Source organism: Callithrix jacchus, chromosome 6 (assembly GCF_049354715.1).
Source record: "Callithrix jacchus isolate 240 chromosome 6, calJac240_pri, whole genome shotgun sequence".
In the NCBI taxonomy this organism is placed as follows: Eukaryota; Metazoa; Chordata; class Mammalia; order Primates; family Cebidae; genus Callithrix; species Callithrix jacchus.
The window spans coordinates 60,333,227-60,352,211 of NC_133507.1; the positions used below are offsets into that span (position 1 = coordinate 60,333,227).

An 18,985-nucleotide genomic window follows, 5' to 3' on the forward strand; every position below is an offset into this window, starting at 1 on the left:
ACATATGCATATATATGTATATCAAGCGTTTTTTGTATATATATACAAATAGGAAGAAACTATAAAATTTCTTTTATATGAATTTTGTACATTTTATATAAAATGTACATCTATATGAAGTGTTGACCAGGGTGCAGTAAAATACATCAACACTTGATATATATACATATACATGTACATGTATATACACATACACATACGTATTTATGTGCACATACACGTGTATATGCATATATGTACATATGTGTGTATGTGTACATATACATATATATGTATGTATATCAAGTGTTTTATATATATATATATAAAATCAATTGATCAATGTTAGACAAATTATAGTCTTCTTAAAATTTTATAGTTTCTTCCTATTTGTAACTTTGTTCTAACCTACAAGTATCTATGTCTTTTATTTATATGTGCCTATCTATCTATCTATCTGCAATAGGATTAAAGATAGTAGAGCAGGTGGGTAATAGCTGAAGAGTATCAGGCTTCACAGTTCTGGAGTCCAGAATTGGATGCTCTGAGGATGCGCCTGGGAGTGCTGCATATGATGTGAAAATTGTCTCAAGGTTTTAATATTTTATGCATGTTTATAAATGGCATTCAGGCCATTATCAGAAATAGGAATCCAGATTCACCCAGAGCCCTCTGTCCTCTCCAAGACTTGTGGAAAAGTGTCATTTTAAGATGTCCTATAGTTGGTTACGGGTAGGTGCTCCTTTTGTTACTTCACTTGACTGTTATTTGTGGCTGATCTGGTTTGTGATGCTGTGATTTTGTTTTTCAGACATAGGAAAAGAAAGAACATGTGCTGAAAATATATGCGAGCAAAATTGTACCCAATTAAATGAAGGAGGATTTATCTGCTCCTGTACAGCTGGGTTCGAAGCCAGTGTTTTTGACAGAACTTCCTGTCTAGGTAGAGTATTTTTTCCAATTCCTGTTTAGGTGAACTTTACATTTAAGGTTCTCCACCCATTCCCTTTTATTAAATAAATTACTATTTAATTCCCCTAATGGTGCCATCCTCATGGTTTCATGGTTCTAGGTAATTAAACTTCTGAAGAATTGCTTTGCTCCCTGCCTGCATGCATGCTATCTGACCAGTGCCTACCTAAGTGCTTGTCAGATACTGTGTGCTCAGTAAAGTCTGTGGAATCAATGTGAATGATGAAGGCCTTGGTGATAATGGCTGCTTATTACACCAGTGTGTGAAATCAAAGTCTTTAAAAGAAACAAACTAGGCTTACTTTCTCATCGTATGTCAAACAACACATATTTGTTACATACCTACAGTTACACCAGACATAGATGAATTGTAAGGTAAGGAGTCAGAAGGTAGCTTATCAAGATGGTGAGTGATGAGCATGATTTTAGGTGCCTTAAAATAGTTACTTAAAATAGTAAACTATTTGAATTTACTGTTTGTAAGTCATGATATATCATAGTCAGAAGATTTTCTAAGAGTTCATTTTGGACCTGAAGCCTAAGAACTCAATTGAAAACCAAATCAATGACTCCTGTTCCTGAAGCTGGTTAGCAGAAGGGAGGGGACATGGAAAAATACAGCACAACAGGTGCCTTCTGAAAGCGAAAATGTGCTCTGCTATTGCAGAGTCATACCGTTCAAATCCTGTCTCCATTGCTTATCAGCTTTGGAACTGTGGGCTTAATTGTCCATATTTCTTATAGTGTTATGGCAGGATTGTACGAGAAAAATATTTGGAAAGCATATGAAACAGTATCTGAAACCTAGTGTTTCACAAATGTTTGTATCATTGCTTATTTTCATCTGTACCCTTCTTGGTCCTCATTGCGGGTAAATATGGACCTTAAACAGAAGTAAGTTCTCTAAAGAATGCATGGGAGCAGATATTGCATATTTGGTTTTATTTTACCTACAGATATCAATGAATGTGAGCAGTTTGGGATTTGTTCCCAGCACTGCAGAAATACCAAAGGAAGTTACGAGTGTGTCTGTGCTGATGGCTTCACATCTATGAGTGACCGCCTTGGAAAACGATGTGCAGCTGAGGGTATGATGGGTTCATGCCAGGATTCATTGACTTTTGGGGAAATAAATACTGATGAGTACACTATATGAGGAAAGAAACTTTAGATTCTGAGTTTTTCTTTTCTTTCTTTTTTTTTTTTTTAACTCTCCAGCTACTTCTCTTCCAACACCTCTTTAATCTGTCCTTCTCTCTCCTCCCCTGCCAGCTTAAAACAATAGCTATCCCCCAACATTTAAATATGTAGCAATTAAAACAAGAGTCAGGTGTTACTTATTTTAATGGATTTAGCCTCTTATCTAGCTAGATAAAAACTTCAGAAAGTGGACAAGAGGTCATCTTCCTTAAGGCTCAAACAACAGCAAAAGCTTTCCTATGGGTTGGTCATCAATAGAAGGAAAGTAACAAGGCCCTCTAGCTCCCACTTCACTGAGAATAAGATTTGAGGCCCAATAGTCCAAGAGGGCTCACAAATTGGGGCAAATCAAGGATACTCTGCTGACGTATCCCCTTTTTATTGTTCATGGGCTACTGATCACAGGCAGAAAGAAGTCTGGCACTGTCATAACTTCAATCGTGAGTTTTACATTTTAGGTTGATGCCACTGTCTGAGAATCAGGCCTGATAAAAAAAGAGAAAGAATGTAAGTCAGAAGTATTATACTCTAAATCCCAGAGGCCTGATCTAAATCATCCTATCCTAGTTAAGAGGCATGGGTCTTTATTTTGAATTTGCAGTTCATACTAGAGTTTAAGGAACTTGATAAGAAAACAGCACTTCATTTTGTAAATTAAGAGCAAATGACCAATTTCTTCATACAAATTGAGCTTTTAAAGCATGCATTTGACTAGCAAACTTAGATATTTGCCCTTCCAAACACTGTTGACAGTGAATGAAACCAGAGTGAAGGCATTTGAACAGTTGGTCTGGTAATTAAGCAGCAAAATTTAAAATGTTTAAATCTTTTAACTAAGGACGTGACTGAAACAAATTGGAATATTCATATAAAATATAATGTCAAGATAGAAGAAATATGTAAAATGAATTTTTAAAAGTTGCTTAAATTGGATTCAATTGATATTTTGCCAGTAAATTAAATTTTAAAGATTCTAGACAGAGCATCTTGGGACGAGTCACCATTAAGTACCTACTTTAGGTAAAAAAAAATAAATCAAGGACAAACTAGGTTTATTTTTTCATTAGCCAGAAGCTAAATTGGGTCATAGAACTGATTACCTGCTAAAAGAGTCATAAAATCTATCTGTTCTAAACTACCACTGAGGACAAAGAATAAAGAACTGGTAACGTCCCTAAGAGACATATTAGCTCTCCACTTGAAGTGGAGACAAGATGTCAAGTCACGGATTTTGTAACCCAGTTGGATAGTCAGCTTTATTGATTAGCAGAGATAGTCAGATTCCTGTAAAAACTCATGTTCTTTAAAAAAAAAGGGCAAGTACATGCTCTGCATTTTATATAAGGAAAGTATAAAGTAGCCCCTTGTTTGTTTACAGGTAGCTCTCCTTTGTTGCTATTGCCTGACAATGTTCGAATTCGAAAATATAATCTCTCATCTGAGAGGTTCTCAGAGTATCTTCAAGATGAGGAATATATCCAAGCTGTTGATTATGATTGGGATCCCGAGGACACAGGCCTCAGTGAGTATAAACTTCAGCATCTTTCATTGATATTAGGTGACTTTATAGAATTTTAAGGTGTTGACTTTTAAAGAATGTATTGTTTAATGAGTGAATTTTGTTGCATCAGTGGAAGAGGAAACTCTTCCAATCCAGCATGTTTCTGATGCTTTAATGTGGCCTTGAATCCCAGCCAGTCTTTCCTGATTTATTTCCAAAACTCCTCTCATCACTAGAGTTTATCCTTTCTGGACCATCTCACATCTCCTTGTATTTTGAAATTTCTGTCATTGATACTGCAGATCTTGTTCTTTCCTACCATTGTATACCTTGAAAATTTCTACTGACACCTCAAAGACCCAGTTTAATGTCACCACCTCTGTGACAACTTCTATTACTCCTCCTGGCAGAGTTCTATTATTGCTCACCATGAGCCTATATCATTTTATGGCACATGTTACTCTGAGTTTATATTAGTTGGCCACATAATATCTCTCTATCCTCTAGACATCTGCTTTTTGGAGACAAAGACTGAATCTAATTTCTCTCTAAATGCCTAGCATCTGACCCAACATCTAGTATACTCTATGTGTTCTGCCTGCCTACCTCTGAGAGTTGTTTTAAAGATTCAATGAGATAGTATATATGAAAGACTTTGAAAACTATCAATAACTATGCCAATATAGGATTAATTATTGTTGTATTTTCACATATTGTTGTATTTCACATATGTCAAATCACGGATTTTGTAACCCAGTTGGATAGACAGCTTTATTGATTAACAGAGAGATAAATAATATAGTCAGATTTCTATAAAAATTCACGTTCTTTCTATACAAAAAGAACATGAAAAGCTTATGCAACACAATAAGCTTTTCAAGAATGGTGTATACCTAGGAAAGCAGCAGGTGTTCAGTGCATGCCTTTACAGTTGCGGTCTTCCTGTACTTTTAACATGACTGCTGTCCACCATCCGTCTTTACACAAAACAGGACTTCTCATTAACATGGCTTCTTTATTGCCTTTGGTCTTGAGTGTGCTTTCAAATTCTCAACAGCCTGCTCTGGTTTATCTCTATACATTCTGTTTTGGAAACTAGAACTTGATCCTAATGAGGGTAAATACCCACTTTGTTGAAATACATTTAAATCAATCACTTTTAAATAGAGATGACTAAATCTCACTAAGTTCTCAGTTGAAGCATTCGTAGCTCATAGCTCAAGTTTGATAGGTTTTAAGGTTTGATTATACTGATGTCATTGAATTATTTACCTTCTAACAACAGTGAGGAAGGAGGTAGGGTTGTCAATAAATGAACAGTATTTCACCTGACTAGACCCCAGTTCTTCTTTTACTTGATGCTCTTGATACGAAACTGACCTGTGTGTCTTACTTTGTAGGTGTTGTGTATTACACTGTGCAAGGGGAGGGCTCTAGGTTTGGTGCTATCAAACGTGCCTACATCCCCAACTTTGAATCCGGCCGCAATAATCCCGTGCAGGAAGTTGACCTGAAACTGAAATATGTAATGCAGCCAGATGGTATAGCAGTGGACTGGGTTGGAAGGTAAATTTGTCATACATTTCCCCACTTATCTGTTCTGTTTTCCTGGTTAGAGTTCTGTATTGCTTGCCATGCCCATGAGTAAGGCTGGGCCTGGATATGGGTACATTCAGCCACAGGTGCAGCCGGGCTATGGTTGGGCTTGCTGAAGCCCCAGCAACTACCTCTACTTACCCCAGCATGTCATGGAGACATTATCATATCCTGTATTTTTTGTGGGCAGTGAAAAAATTTGGAAAAGCACCCAGGTTAAGATTCACTATTGTATCTAGGACAGCATTCTTGCCAATAGAGTTCTGGATTCCCAAATTAAGTTTCAGTATGGCAGCACTGTTTATTTTGTGAATAAACGGTGCAGCCTCACAATTCTCCCAGAAAAGCAGTTGAGGTGAAACTCTTTTTTTCCCTATGGTAGTTATCTTGGGGATGAACAATCCACATCTTGTGTTTTTAGCAGGCTTGATAATTAAAACAGGTTGGAAATTTGACTTTCCTGTTTAGTCTTTGGGATTGAGTTGATAGAGATGTCAGTCTGTTCTGTTCTTCTAGACCTTCTAGTATCCCAGGGACTACAGCCACACATTTTGGATGGTCTTTAAGTAGAATCTTAAGTAGGGTTATCATCAGGTAGATGTGTGAGGTGCAAACAGATGTGGAGAAGTTAGTTTCTTCAAGGAAGAAGTTTGCACTGAGTTGCATTTGTGGGAAAGTGATTCCTTGAAAATGGACTGATAATGGAAACATGTTTGAGGGGGAAGATTCAGGGGTCACTGCCCTCCTGGAGAATAGAGAGGCTTTTGCAGTATAAATTCTTTTTCACCTTTTAAAAAATGTGGCTGGTATTCCTGGAAGACTTGAGCATATTTGAAGAAACTAATTGGGTCCCACTGTGCCTGCAGGCTAACAGGAGACTCAATTCAGCATTTTTGGTCAAGAAACAGGGCCTTCGAAAACTGGTGCTAGAGTCAGGACTCAAAATCCAGACATTAATACTCTCTTCTGAAAACCAACCAGGCAATGGCAGATCTGTCTTCTTGTTTTAAGTTTTACCTCTTTCTCAGCCTTAATGAATAAGAGAATTAAGGAAGTGATAGAACTTTTTCTGCTTGTAAGAGACTTGAGACCTGTAGTCTCAGAATGGAAATAAGGCAGGGCAGTCTTTCTGAGTTTGTTATTTTGATAGGCTATTTCCACTCATCTTTGAACAGATGCCAGGTTCCTATTGATTCTAATGGGGCTCCTTCTTGAGGAGGAGGAAATAGACTCATGAGCAGTCAGAGTTAATGCACCAGCCCCATGGTGCCTTATGACTTCTACTAGAAGCCCATGTCTCATAATAATGCCAGTCAGAGCCTAGTATGACTGCTGTGTCTGCCATCATTGCGGAGCTTCCTGATTCAGGTGCTTTGGCTGGTGAACAGAAGTCCCCTCAGTTCTTTACTTTCCAGTTGTAGTCTGCCAAAAATATTCTTTGGCTGGAGGAAAATGGGCATTCCCGAGAGGGGGACTGTGCTCTGATGATGGGTATCTGAGTAGCTCTCTTACCAGCCAGAACTTTCAAACAAAAGCTCTCATCTTCAAACCTCTTACCCAGTAATGCTTATTCTAGGCTTTGCAGTTGTTTAACTGTGTGCCTCTGAATTCAGGCATATTTACTGGTCCGATGTCAAGAATAAACGCATTGAGGTGGCTAAACTTGATGGAAGGTACAGAAAGTGGCTGATTTCCACTGACCTGGATCAACCAGCTGCAGTTGCTGTGAATCCCAAACTAGGGTAAGTACTTGGAGAAGTCTTCAATGTTCTGTATATTTCTCCCTGGATTCTCATCAAATTCTGTTTCTTTTAATGTTTTTTTCCTAGTTATACTGAAATTGTCCTTCAGGTTGTTGGGAGTAGCACCTATGACTGTTTCAAGAATTATAACATGCTCTTGAGATCATCTAGGACCAACAATTTCTGATGGGGAAATTCCTTTGAGAACACATCTGAGATATTTCTGGTTACATGGATTCCTTGCCAAATTAGAGATCTGAACGCTAAAGTTCTTGGTGGATTTAATTGCTTTAACTGAAGGTTTCAGCAGAATTGTTTTTCTTTCATTTGTATCTTTTAAAGTAACTCATTCATTGAAATTCAGCTAGGGATTTGGTCATATTTCATTGGAAATAATTAAACATGTATATCCAAAATATGTAAATATTTAAAATGGCACATGTATAAATATATATTATCCAGTTGTAGAAATGTTCCAATTTGCAGTTTACCTATAAATTATCGTAGTATAAGTTAAAACAATTTTTGTTATTTTTCCTCTACTCAAGACGTTTATTTGGATAATCAGGAAGCTGACATATCTTGGTGTTTACAGATTAGTTTAGCTGCAGAATAGTGACATTTTAAAAAAGTTTTTTGAATAATCCCAAATAATTTTCCTATTTGTGTAGGACCCGTCTAGCCCTCTGTAGATAGGCCAGTATTTGTAGGTAGAACACTATGAGCTATTACTTTGATTCTTTTATATTTCATATGTTAAATCATACCCTCAGAAACTCAGCAATGAAACATTGCAAATACTTGACTGATAAGATTAACCCGTGATGAGTACTTGTCCTCAGCATTAGTCATTGCTGCTTATAGCTTAACTACACAATATCTTAGGAGCAAAGATATGCAAATGTGTTCTGTGGTATGAATGATGTGACTGTTTCTAGTGTGCTGTTTCTTATTCCTTTGTAACTAATGTTTAAATCCATCTGATATTATGATCACACTCTGATATCCCTTCACCGTTTTTCATAGAATTTTTTTTTTTTTTTTTTTGGAGATGGAGTTTTGCTCTGTTGTTCAGGCTGGAGTGCAGTGGCACGATCTTAGCTCATCGCAACCTCTGCCCCCCGGATTCAAGTGATTCTCCTGCCTCAGCCTCCTGAGCAGCTGGGATTACAGGTGTGCGCCACCACGCCCAGCTAATTTTTGTATTTTTAGTAGAGATGGGTGTTTCACCATGTTGGCCAGGCTGGTCTCGAACTCCTGATCTCAGGTGATCCACCTGCCTCAGCCTCCCAAAGTGCTGGGATTATAGGTGTGAGCCACTACACCCACCAGGAATTCTTATTTTAGTCTTTGTAATTCCTTTCTCTCTGGAATGGTTCAGTGTAGCCCTGGGAGGGATAAGAAGTAAGAAAGGAGTAAGAAAGGGTTTCACTTCCTAAGGCCTCCAGACCCGACCTACAACCTCTTCATTCCATGATTCATTTGAAAGGCTCATCATCCATAAGTTTTATAAGCATAAGCATATATGTGAAATCTTCTTACAGCATCTGCAGTATAAGACCTGCCACTGGGTTCAAAGGATGATGAAGATGATGACTACTGAAAATACCACGAGCAGCAATGAAAAGTGCCAACATTTATTATATTTTTGCTGTGTGCCAACTACTCCGCTAAGTGGTCTGCATATATAAACTCATTTGAATTGTACAAAGGATTTATAAATTAGTCATAGGCTTCTATCCCATATTTACATAGATGGGCAAAATAATACCATGCTCCTTTAGATAGCAATTGTTGCTAAACTATAAGCTAGAAAGTGAGAATTGTGACAAGGAAATTCCTGAAAAACTCTGTGATAATTCTCCTACCTTACAAGGGTCCAGGGAAGCTCTATGGAGAAAGTAGCATGGAACTGAATGCTGAAGACTGGGATCCACTGTTAGTATAACTGGTGATAAAGCATGTGACATGTGAGGTCAGCATGGGTGAGAGTGAGGAGGGCCACTTCCTGGAGAAAGTGGTACTGACATGGAACCAGGATGGATGTCTTGGGCACAGGTAGGCAAGGGAGCCAGGCAGGCTATTCAGAACTCAGGGAATAGCATAAAGGAAGTCATGGAGGAAACAAAAATCATTCTGTGAACCTGTTGCATGTTTTTCCCACTCCATTCCCTACCTTTTGTTTTTTTAGTTTTGAGTATTTAATACTTTTTTTTTTTTTAAAGACGGGGTTTCACCATGTTGGTCAGGCTGGTCTTGAACTCCCGACCTCAGGTAATCCACCCGCCTTGGCCTCCAAAGTGCTTGGATTCCAAGCGTGAACCACCACACCCAGCCAGAAATATTTAATATTTCTTAAATTAAATTAAAGTAATGAATTTACTTATAGAGACAGGGTCTTGCTCTGTCATCCACACTGGAGTGGGGTAGCATGATATAGCTCATTGCAGCCTCAAACTCCTGGGCTCAAGCAATCCCCTGCCTCAGCCTTCTGAGTAGCTAGGACCACAGGTGCAACCACCACACCAGGCTTATTATCTTAAAAAAAGAACAGCTTCACTAAAATATAATTCACATACCACACAATTTACCCATTTAAAGTGTACAATTCACTGGCTTTTAGTATATGCAGAGTTGTATATCCATCATCACAATCAATTTTAAAGCATTTTCATCACCCTACAAGGAAACCCTCTTCCTCTGAGCCACCATTCTCCAGCCCTCAGTAACAGCGAATGTGCCCGCTGTGTCTATAGATTTGCCTGTTCTGGACATTTCCTACAAGTGGAATCTTACAGTATGTGGTTCTTTGTGCCTGGCTTCTTTCACATGTGCGCCATTTTAAATGAAAACCAAACAAGCTGGTATTTACCAGTTGCTGAGACTTTCAAGGCCCCTGGCTACATTTTTTCCAGAGCCCAGTTTGTCTAAAATCCACACATTGCTCAGCAGAATTTAAGACTTGGTCTATGCTGATGCCTGGTTTAGACTAGAGGTGGGAAAGCAGCAGCCGCTGGGCCAAATATGGCCTATAGACCATTTTGGCTTGGACAACACAGAGCTCTAAGGGTTGTTTGTTTTTTTTAAACATAGTGTTGACATTTAAAACTTAGGAAAAGAATGAAATATCTGTATTTCTTGCTTTGGAAATCAGAGGAATTGGTAACACTCTGCCTCTGGAAATCAGAGGAATTGGTAACACTCCAGGAAGGAATAGGTCTGCCTTCCTGGGTGCTGACAGGAGCTCGTACACAGGGTCTTGCTCTCCCAATCACTTGATATCACAACCAGGATCTCCCCTCATTCATCTTACATATATGTTCCTCTCCAGGTATTTGAAATCATGCAAGCCCTGGTCTAGATAATTCTTCAATGTCAGATCACCTTTGCTTACATAGACTCTTGCTCTACAATTAATTATTCATTGGATGCCAAATATACATTTAAAAAGAGTTGCCAGGTGTGGTGGTTCACTCCTGTAATCCCAACACTCTGGGAGGGTGAGGCAGGCGGATTACTTGAGCCCAGGGGTTCAAGACCAGCCTGGGCAACATTGGTGAAACCTCATCTCTACTAAAATTACAAAAAACTAGCCAGGCATGGTGGCACACGCCTGTAGTCCTAGCTACTCAGGAGGCTGAGATGGGAGGATTGCTTGAGCCCAGGAGGGTGAGACTGCAGGGAGCCATGATTGTGCCACTGCACTCCAGTCCAGGCAACAGAGTAGCTCCATGAAGACAGATATCTTTGTTTGTTTTGTTCTCTGATAGATCCTGTTGGGAACCAGCCCAACCCCGTACATGGGTGCCCTTAGTCCCAGCAGTGAAGAGGGATTGAGAAAAAGAAATAAAGACAGAGACACAAAAACAGAATTTACAGCATGGGTCCAGGGGACCAATGCAAGCGTGGCAACCATGCTTGGTTTGGAGCGGTGGGCTCCAACACTTTTATTATGTGCACCATCTCATTGATCTTATGCATATGGAAAGGGAGGGTAAAGGAGAAAGATAGCTAGGTGGAGCGTGCTTGAGACCCTTCTAAGACATGCTAATCTAGTACCCTGAGTTTACCACCAATTGTTATCAGGGTGCAGCTGCAACTGAAGTATAGCGGAAATAGAACGATTAAAATTACTCCATATTCCGAGAACCTAGGCAGAGCCTGAGGTCTTCCGTGATCTCTTCCCTGCAAGGCTTTTCTCCTCTTTGCCAGCTCCCATCTGCAAAGACCCTCCCAGATCTTGTGAGCAGAGGTCGCCTCCCTTCTCAGAGATCTTTGCATAAGCCCTCCTATGAGGCCCTTATGCGGTCTCAATGTTGAGAAGGCATTCATGGGACCAGAGCAGTATTCTCTGTTCTGCAACCACCCGAGGTGTTCCCTGGTGTTACTGCGCTCTTGGATAGTCTTTACTTAGGCCTCCTGTTGCCACTTGATTTCTACTTAACTACACCAATAATATCGTTTAGTTTGGTGAATAAACTTCAGTGTACTATGAGCCAGTCAAGCTTATAATTATTTAGCTAGAATTAACATAGGTCTCCCCCGGCCATCTTGACCCACAGATCCCAAACCCAGAACAGTGCCTCTCACACAGTAGGCCTTCAATAATATTTCTTAAAATGTGAACAACTTTCCTAAAATGTCCATCCTTTGGCCAATTTCTATTAAGGAGGTGCAGTTTTCAGGAAGGATAAATCACACACACTCTCGCTCCCCTATTTTTGCTCCCCATCGTCTGTAAAATATAAAACCAGTGTCACTGAGCACCCAGGTCCCCGAGCAAAACAGTTGGTTTCCTGTAGGTAATGCCCTGTGCTCTACTGTAATGAAGTCCCACCAGGTGAGATGCTACAATGAAGAAACCTTCTGTTACAGACTTATGTTCTGGACTGACTGGGGAAAAGAACCTAAAATCGAGTCTGCCTGGATGAATGGAGAGTCCCGCAATGTCCTGGTTTTTGGAAACCTTGGTTGGCCAACTGGTCTTTCCATTGATTATTTGAACAATGACCGGATCTACTGGAGTGACTTCAAGGAGGACGTTATTGAAACCATAAGATTTGATGGGACTGATAGGAGAGTCATCACAAAGGAAGGTTAGAAATGAGTTCAAATGTAATATATTAAATTACTAATTAATATATTCTAATGTCTTTGCCTATTTTCTTAAGAAGGAGCCCTGCTCTTAGGAAATGGCTTATATAATTATTTAGACCACCTCTCTACCCCAACCAACTCCCACCTGCTGAATTAAATGCAGATGAGTTCATTAGCAATAATTAAATCCTGTTTGTCCTTTTTACACAACGTTTTAAGAAAATGCTTCTCAGCAGAAGATATTGAAATAACTGAGTTTCCTGTTAGGTTACCCCATGGAGGTAGCTTCATGTGTACCAGTGTTAATCCATGTCTAACCGCCTCTGGACACATTCATTTTCACTTTCTAGATTGCCCAGTATGCACAACGCTACATCTCTAGGACAGAAACATTTTTGTTGTTGTTCAGACTCTGCAGAATTGTAATGACCCAGCGCATATCACATTTTTCCTATTTGATCAGATAGACGTCTTATGTTCAAAAGAAAATATAAAATCTTGCCATATAAATTGTTTTCCAAAAATGCAATATAATCAGTAACTTGAAAGTGATCTAGGACCCTGTTACTGGTGTTGTATACATGAATGTGGTTTAATTTCTGTCTTCTTGACCTCCTAGTGCAGCACACTTTCCCAGTCCCGTGTGTCTAAAGTCTGCCTGAATATTCCTAGAGCTTCAAGGCATTGTATGAGAGAAGAATTCAAGCAGAATGCCCTCAGATGTACAAGTGGTGCTAGCGTATACTGGATGTTTTCTTTTCAATAACCTTTTGTTTTGTCTCTCCCCTGTGGGTGAGCAGCAATGCACCCTTACAGCCTGGACGTCTTTGAAGACCAGTTATACTGGATAGCTAAGGAAAAGGGAGAAGTATGGAAACAAAATAAATTTGGGCAAGGAAAGAAAGAGAAAACTCTAGTAGTGAACCCTTGGCTCACCCAAGTTCGAATCTTTCATCAACGCAGATACAATAAGTCAGGTAATCACCAACTTTGGTATAAGATGCTCCTCATTACTTGGAAACCTTATTTCAAAATAATGGCTATACTGCTGAAAGATGGCAGTAGATAATAATAGGCTAATCTCTTGGTGCATGAAAACGGTATGTGTGTATGTACAGGTGCTGGGGGAGGGGAACGTTTTAACCATTTTAACCAAAGAAAGATAAAATGGGAGGTCAAATGAAATTATGCAAACCACCAGCAGATAAGTAAAAATAGCCCTTGTTGTTTGGAGTTATGGATAGGTACTTCTAGGCCACAGAGTTCAGCAGAAGTCAATCCCTTGCTAAATGTGGGTTGGGTTAACAAGTCACAAAATGGGTTTCATGGGCATCAGAAATCTCATCCTTCCCATTGCAAGGCAAGGCTAGTCAGGTCAACCTGAGCTATGTAGGTCTTAGTTTAAAATGGCTAGTCACGTGCATTCCTACATGCTCCTTCTGTCTCACTTTCCTAGTTCTGAGCCCTGCTTCCTCAGGTTACCTGTACTCTAATTCATCCATTAGCAGTGTATGGAGCAAGATGAAAGGCAAGGGGAAGTGTGGAAAGGAAATAGTCTTTTACTAAGTTCATATGTCAGATTCTCTCTTCAGTGTTAATTCAAACATCTGTTACTTCAATTACCTTATAAAGACCTCTAAAACCTTATAAAGACATCTTATGCTTATCCCAAATAAAGAAACTGAGGCCGAGAGAGATGTAGTAGTTTGTGTGCCTAAGTCACATAACAAATGGGTAAGTTTTAATCTCAGAAATGAAGAACTTTTAGGCTCAATTCTAGCTAACCCAAAACTCAGCATCTTGCTGTTTTGGCCCAGCTGTTTAGAATTGCTCTAAATTCCCCGTGTTCGGTATGGCAAAGTCCCAGGTTGAATGCTGTGGCTATGTGGCCTGTGACAAGTCGCTCCCTTCCTATCCCCATATGTGAGTCATGGGTGGAGTCCAGGGTTCTCTTGAGTCTGCTGATATTTTGAGACCCTGATCAGCCTTGAAAAATTGCAACTCAGAGCTGAGACTCCCATGAGATGACAGGGGTGGCAAATGCCTTTTCTGGGGCATGGCTCCCTTGTTTTGGAAGTAGTATCGCCTGTCTCCAAAACACTCCAGCAACACTCTGGACCTGACCAAAATAATAGCTCTTGTGTCCTAAGTACCATTGCAGCTCTCACACCTGGCAATTTTAAACGTAGGAGAGGAAGGCATAGTACACCTGGAAAGGCAAGCCGCACCCCCCCACCCCACCCAACCCCCACACCGCCTGGGGACCCGGAGGAGAAGGCAGAGGAAAGTCTGGAGGCTGGCCCTGAAAGAAAAGCATCTCAGCCAGGGGATGCTCAGGGAAAGGTGGCCCCTTTTGGAAAGTGCTGGTAGAGCAGGGGAGGGGTTGGGGTGGGGAAGTACAGCACAAGCCCAGCTGTGCTAGATTAGTGTCTTGTTCAAACCAAGAGTTCTAAAATTTGAGCATGCCTCAGAATTATCTGGAGAGCTTGTTAAACATAGATTCCTGGGCCCCACCTGTCGGACTTACGATGCAATATGCCTGAGGTGGCCTAAGACTTTGCATTCCTAACAACCTCTCCAGTGACGCTGATGCTGCTGGTTCAGTGACCACATTTTGAGAACCAGTGCACCAGTCCCTTGCTAGTCAGAGTGTGGGCCATGGGCCAATAGCCTTGCGATCCTATGAGAGCTGGCTAGAAATGCAATCTCTCAGGCCCACCCAGACCTTCTGAATCCAAATCTGCATTTTAGCAGGATTCCCCAGGTGACTGGTATCACAACTCAAGTTTGAAAAGCTCCTCTCTGGAGGGCTGATGACATGGTAATGGGACAGATTTTGACAGGCTTTTGGAAGATGTCTTATTAATTTATATCCATGCTTTGTCTATGGTTACATCTTGAATGACGAACAATCGGGATCACAGAGTGTTAGTCTGAGAAGGAATGTAAAGGTTATCTACTCTAGTACAACTGCTGGATAAATCATAATATATGCTAAGGTAGAATTCAGAAGATTCTAAACTTACCTGGGGAGCTTTTAATGGTAATACTTGGGCTCTATTCCAGATGATTTAAATCTGAATCTCAGAATGGGCATCAATATTTCTGAATAGCTCCCAGGCAATTCTGAGGAATCATTGCTCTAAATTCCCTTTTCTTGCAATTAAGGTAACTAAAGCCCAGAGAAAGTTCTCCTTGGAGGGTTGGGGTGGAAATTACATCCAGTATGCTTTGGGTAGACCATACGTTATGATCTATCCAGATTTGGGTAGTGACAAATCTTGATATAAAACGTGGATCTCACTGGTCTTTTGAACCATCTCAAGATGTTTAGCACTGAGTAGGTTTTGAGGTTAGGCAGTGAACCAGATACCCACCTTCCAAACCTCCCAGGGCAGCAGAGAAGATAAGTGATGACAACAGAAAATGTGAGTGGTACAGAAATTGGCAGGAGGGCCAGGGGAGGGACTATGTATGCCACTGCAGTGGGGTCGCAGAGAAGATAGTGTAAATGAGGGTGAGTAGCCAGGTGGCACTAGACTAGAGGTATTGGGATGCTGCCTAGGCTCTGCTGTCACCTGGCAGAGCCACATCCAGTTGCTGGGTGTGTCCACAGTGAGGTTTTTCATTCTATCAGGACCTAACTGCTGTCTTACCCACTTTCCAGTGCCCAACCCTTGCAAACAGATCTGCAGCCACCTCTGCCTTCTGAGACCTGGAGGATACAGCTGTGCCTGTCCCCAAGGCTCCAGCTTTATAGAAGGGAGCAACACCGAGTGTGATGCAGGTAGGGGCACTGCCTGAGCAGCCATGGGGGCCTGGGAGCACTCCTCTGCTCTTCAGGAGCCTGAAGAATCCCTGTGTACTGGGTCCTTTGCAGCAGATGGGGATGGCAGGAAGGAGGGATGAGGGATGTGGGAGGCACGAACAGAGCTGAGAGGACTTAGGGGGCAAGCAGAACCATGTCCCAGGGACTTCTGAGAATTATTTGCCAAGATATGCAGAAATACAGATCCAGTGTCCCTAAATTTATTGCTGTGTAGTTTTGTAAAGACATTTGTAAGTTTTTATAGGACCTCCACCTCAGGCTGGATTCCCATTGCCCCAGAATCCACTCAGCCTTAACTGGAGTTCCTCAGCGTAGAGAACCATGTTCAGTTTTAACAACTGAAAAAAGGGCCACCTTTTTAAAAGTGCTTTATATTATCAGGAAATGAAGACCAGCATGAGGAAACTGTGGTAATAATCCGGGGGGAATAACTAGTATTCCTAACTAGCATTCTGTGGTGGGAAAAGCCTGTGAAAAAGTCATCCTGCAATTAATTCACTAGCGGCCCATTTTATGGCTCACATCCTTGGGGCCTCCCCCAGTTTTAGCTGATGGGGAAATAAAAACGCGTAACCACCTTCTACCACCAGGGGGAGCAGGCAGTTGGACCAGGAACCACCCTTTGACTCATCCTAAACAGGCTGAAAATTTGGCAGGTTAGGGAATGAATCCAGGGAGAAAAAACTGCTTCTTGTCTCCCCTTTTCCCCTACTCTTGCACTCATCCCAACGTTACTGGAGAAATAGTGGTAGGACTCCAATATTTCGAGCAATATTTGGAACAAAATGACAGTTTCGAGCTTTGAGATGTGTTCTATGCTGCGGATAGATCATTTTGCCCCTCATTGCAACTTCACATCGTAGGAGCAGCGTGGTCCAGGTTGTCACCTCATCTACTACTTTTCTTATTTAAACTTTTTGCCAAGCGAATGATATTAAGATTCTTGTTTTAAAGAACGTTAACTGAAGTAAGAACATGAGTGATTGCAGTCATTCCATATAGGGCCTCAGTTTGGTATAATAATTAATTAAGCAATTAGTTCAGTAAGAGTTCTTGAGTGCCAGCTGTGGGCCAGGCACTGTTCTAAGTGCTGGATGTAACAGAAGTGAACAAAACCGGCAAACTCCTGTGTTCATTGAGTTTACATTCTCATAGTACAATAAATAGAGAAGTCAATAAATATACAGTAGGTCAGGCAGTACTATGGAGAAAATGAAGGCAGGGGAAGAGGGATGAGGATGGGGTGGGTGGAGATTCTCCTTTAGATAGTGTTCAGGGAAGGCCTGTCTGATACAATGAACACTGAGTGGAGATTCATTGATGGTCTGAGCCAGGAGGGTATCCAGACTCTTTAAATAATATACACATGTGATCTATACTTATTAAGCATCTTCAACATATAAGACAATGAAGCACTAATCACCAATCAGGTACATCCTGGGACTATGTATGGGCTGAGCTGGGAGCAGGAACCTGGAGTCAGGGCAGTTTGGGAGGACTTGAAAATTCAGGAGCTCTCTAGCGAGCTGCCTATCAAGTATCTGTATATCTGTATTATATAACTGCCTGTTGACTGATCAATTACTGATGTTTTGGGGCCTTTAGTGGAAGTTTCAAGGTGGGCCTACATTAAACTCTTGATTTTAACTGGGTTCACGGAGGAGAATTCTGAAAACTTCAAATGATAATGTGAACATCTTAAGAGATTATTTTACCACTACGCTCTTGTAACTATGAATATATGCTCCAGGGTCTAGTACTTCTCCATGGTTTTTTTGGGAAAAATTCTATAAACTGCCCCCTCTCTTTCCCCTAAATGTATGTTACTTTCCAAGATTTTAGGGAAATTCACTGGACTTAGAGGGAAGGTAAGCTTTGACAGGGAGACTAACTGGCTGGCCCGCCCCTCCTCCCACCCCTAACCCGCCCCTCCTCCCACCCCTAATGCAACTTTGCATGGCGCGGGCGTTCTGCTGAGTACAGCTGACTAACACGCGCATGGCTTTCCCTTCCTGCAGCTATCGAACTGCCTATCAACCTGCCCTCACCGTGCAGGTGCATGCACGGAGGAAATTGCTATTTTGATGAGACTGACCTCCCCAAATGCAAGTAAGTCTGAATGCAGAGGTCCCAGCTATAGGCCTTGCGTCTTCTAGGGAAATTTGAGACCTTAAAGTAGCCAGGAAAACAAATACAGGAACCTCACCAGTTTCCTAATTCTTACATTTTAACCAGCTTGCCTTCCCTTGAGGGAGTCCACAGAGAACTGAGGCAGTGCTTCTTTAACTAGAATGTGCATGAGAATCCCGTGGAGATCTGGTTCAAGGTCCCATTGTCATGCACAGAGATTCTGCATTTCTAACAAGCTCTGGGTGAGGCTACAGGGTCTTGGACCACACGTTGGGGAGCAAGGAGTTTGAGAATTGGCAACAGCATTTTTCTGCTCACCTGACATTGTTAATTACAAGAGGACTGTGGGAGAAGAGCTGTTTGGAGTGCTGCTTTAGTACAAGATCTCATGATGAGCAGAAAGACTGGGAGAAAGATTCGGAAAGAAGATGACTGTGTTGAGAAGGCTCTCACATGGGCAAGATAAATAGATGTCTTTAAAAAGCATTTAATGAAAGCACATAAAAGAAAAAAACATAACCATGGTTTCCATTTTTACTCCCCAAGGAAGCATTGCATAGATTAGAGAAGACACCAATGGGTTTTGGTGATGAGACTGACCCCGTAGGTGCCATAGCTACTCCATTAAAAGTGAATTTCTAAAATCAGAGCCCTGTTCTGTCTGCTTGTCTTCTCTTGGCAGAATAAGCAAGAGTCATGCAGGATACCTGTCTGTTCAACATGTGATTTATTCAGTCAAAGTTCTGTCTACCTCAGGATGTGCTCAGAAAAGAAGTTTAAGAACTAACAGCTAGTGAATGATTTTCTTTTTCCTTTCAGGTGTCCTAACGGCTACACTGGAAAATACTGTGAAATGGCGTTTTCAAAAGGCATCTCTCCAGGAACAAGTAAGTTTTAATAATGTGAGCAGCTGGGCGTGGTGGCTCACGCCTGTAATCT

At 41.0% G+C, this 18,985-nt stretch overlaps 1 protein-coding gene across 4 annotated transcripts in view; it reads left to right on the forward strand.

Annotated features, from left to right (window-relative positions):
* LRP2 (LDL receptor related protein 2) overlaps positions 1-18,985 on the forward strand; it is a 216,321-nt gene that overhangs the window by 187,809 nt on the left and 9,527 nt on the right. For all 4 annotated transcript variants that reach the window (XM_035304603.3, XM_008998756.5, XM_078327446.1 and 1 more), the window contains 10 exons: positions 791-922; positions 1,908-2,039; positions 3,530-3,673; positions 5,053-5,218; positions 6,862-6,990; positions 11,866-12,086; positions 12,888-13,064; positions 15,755-15,874; positions 17,935-18,025; positions 18,866-18,933. In XM_035304603.3, coding sequence (XP_035160494.3) covers positions 791-922; positions 1,908-2,039; positions 3,530-3,673; positions 5,053-5,218; positions 6,862-6,990; positions 11,866-12,086; positions 12,888-13,064; positions 15,755-15,874; positions 17,935-18,025; positions 18,866-18,933 — 1,380 coding nt within the window. The remainder of the gene's footprint in view (positions 1-790; positions 923-1,907; positions 2,040-3,529; positions 3,674-5,052; positions 5,219-6,861; positions 6,991-11,865; positions 12,087-12,887; positions 13,065-15,754; positions 15,875-17,934; positions 18,026-18,865; positions 18,934-18,985) is intronic.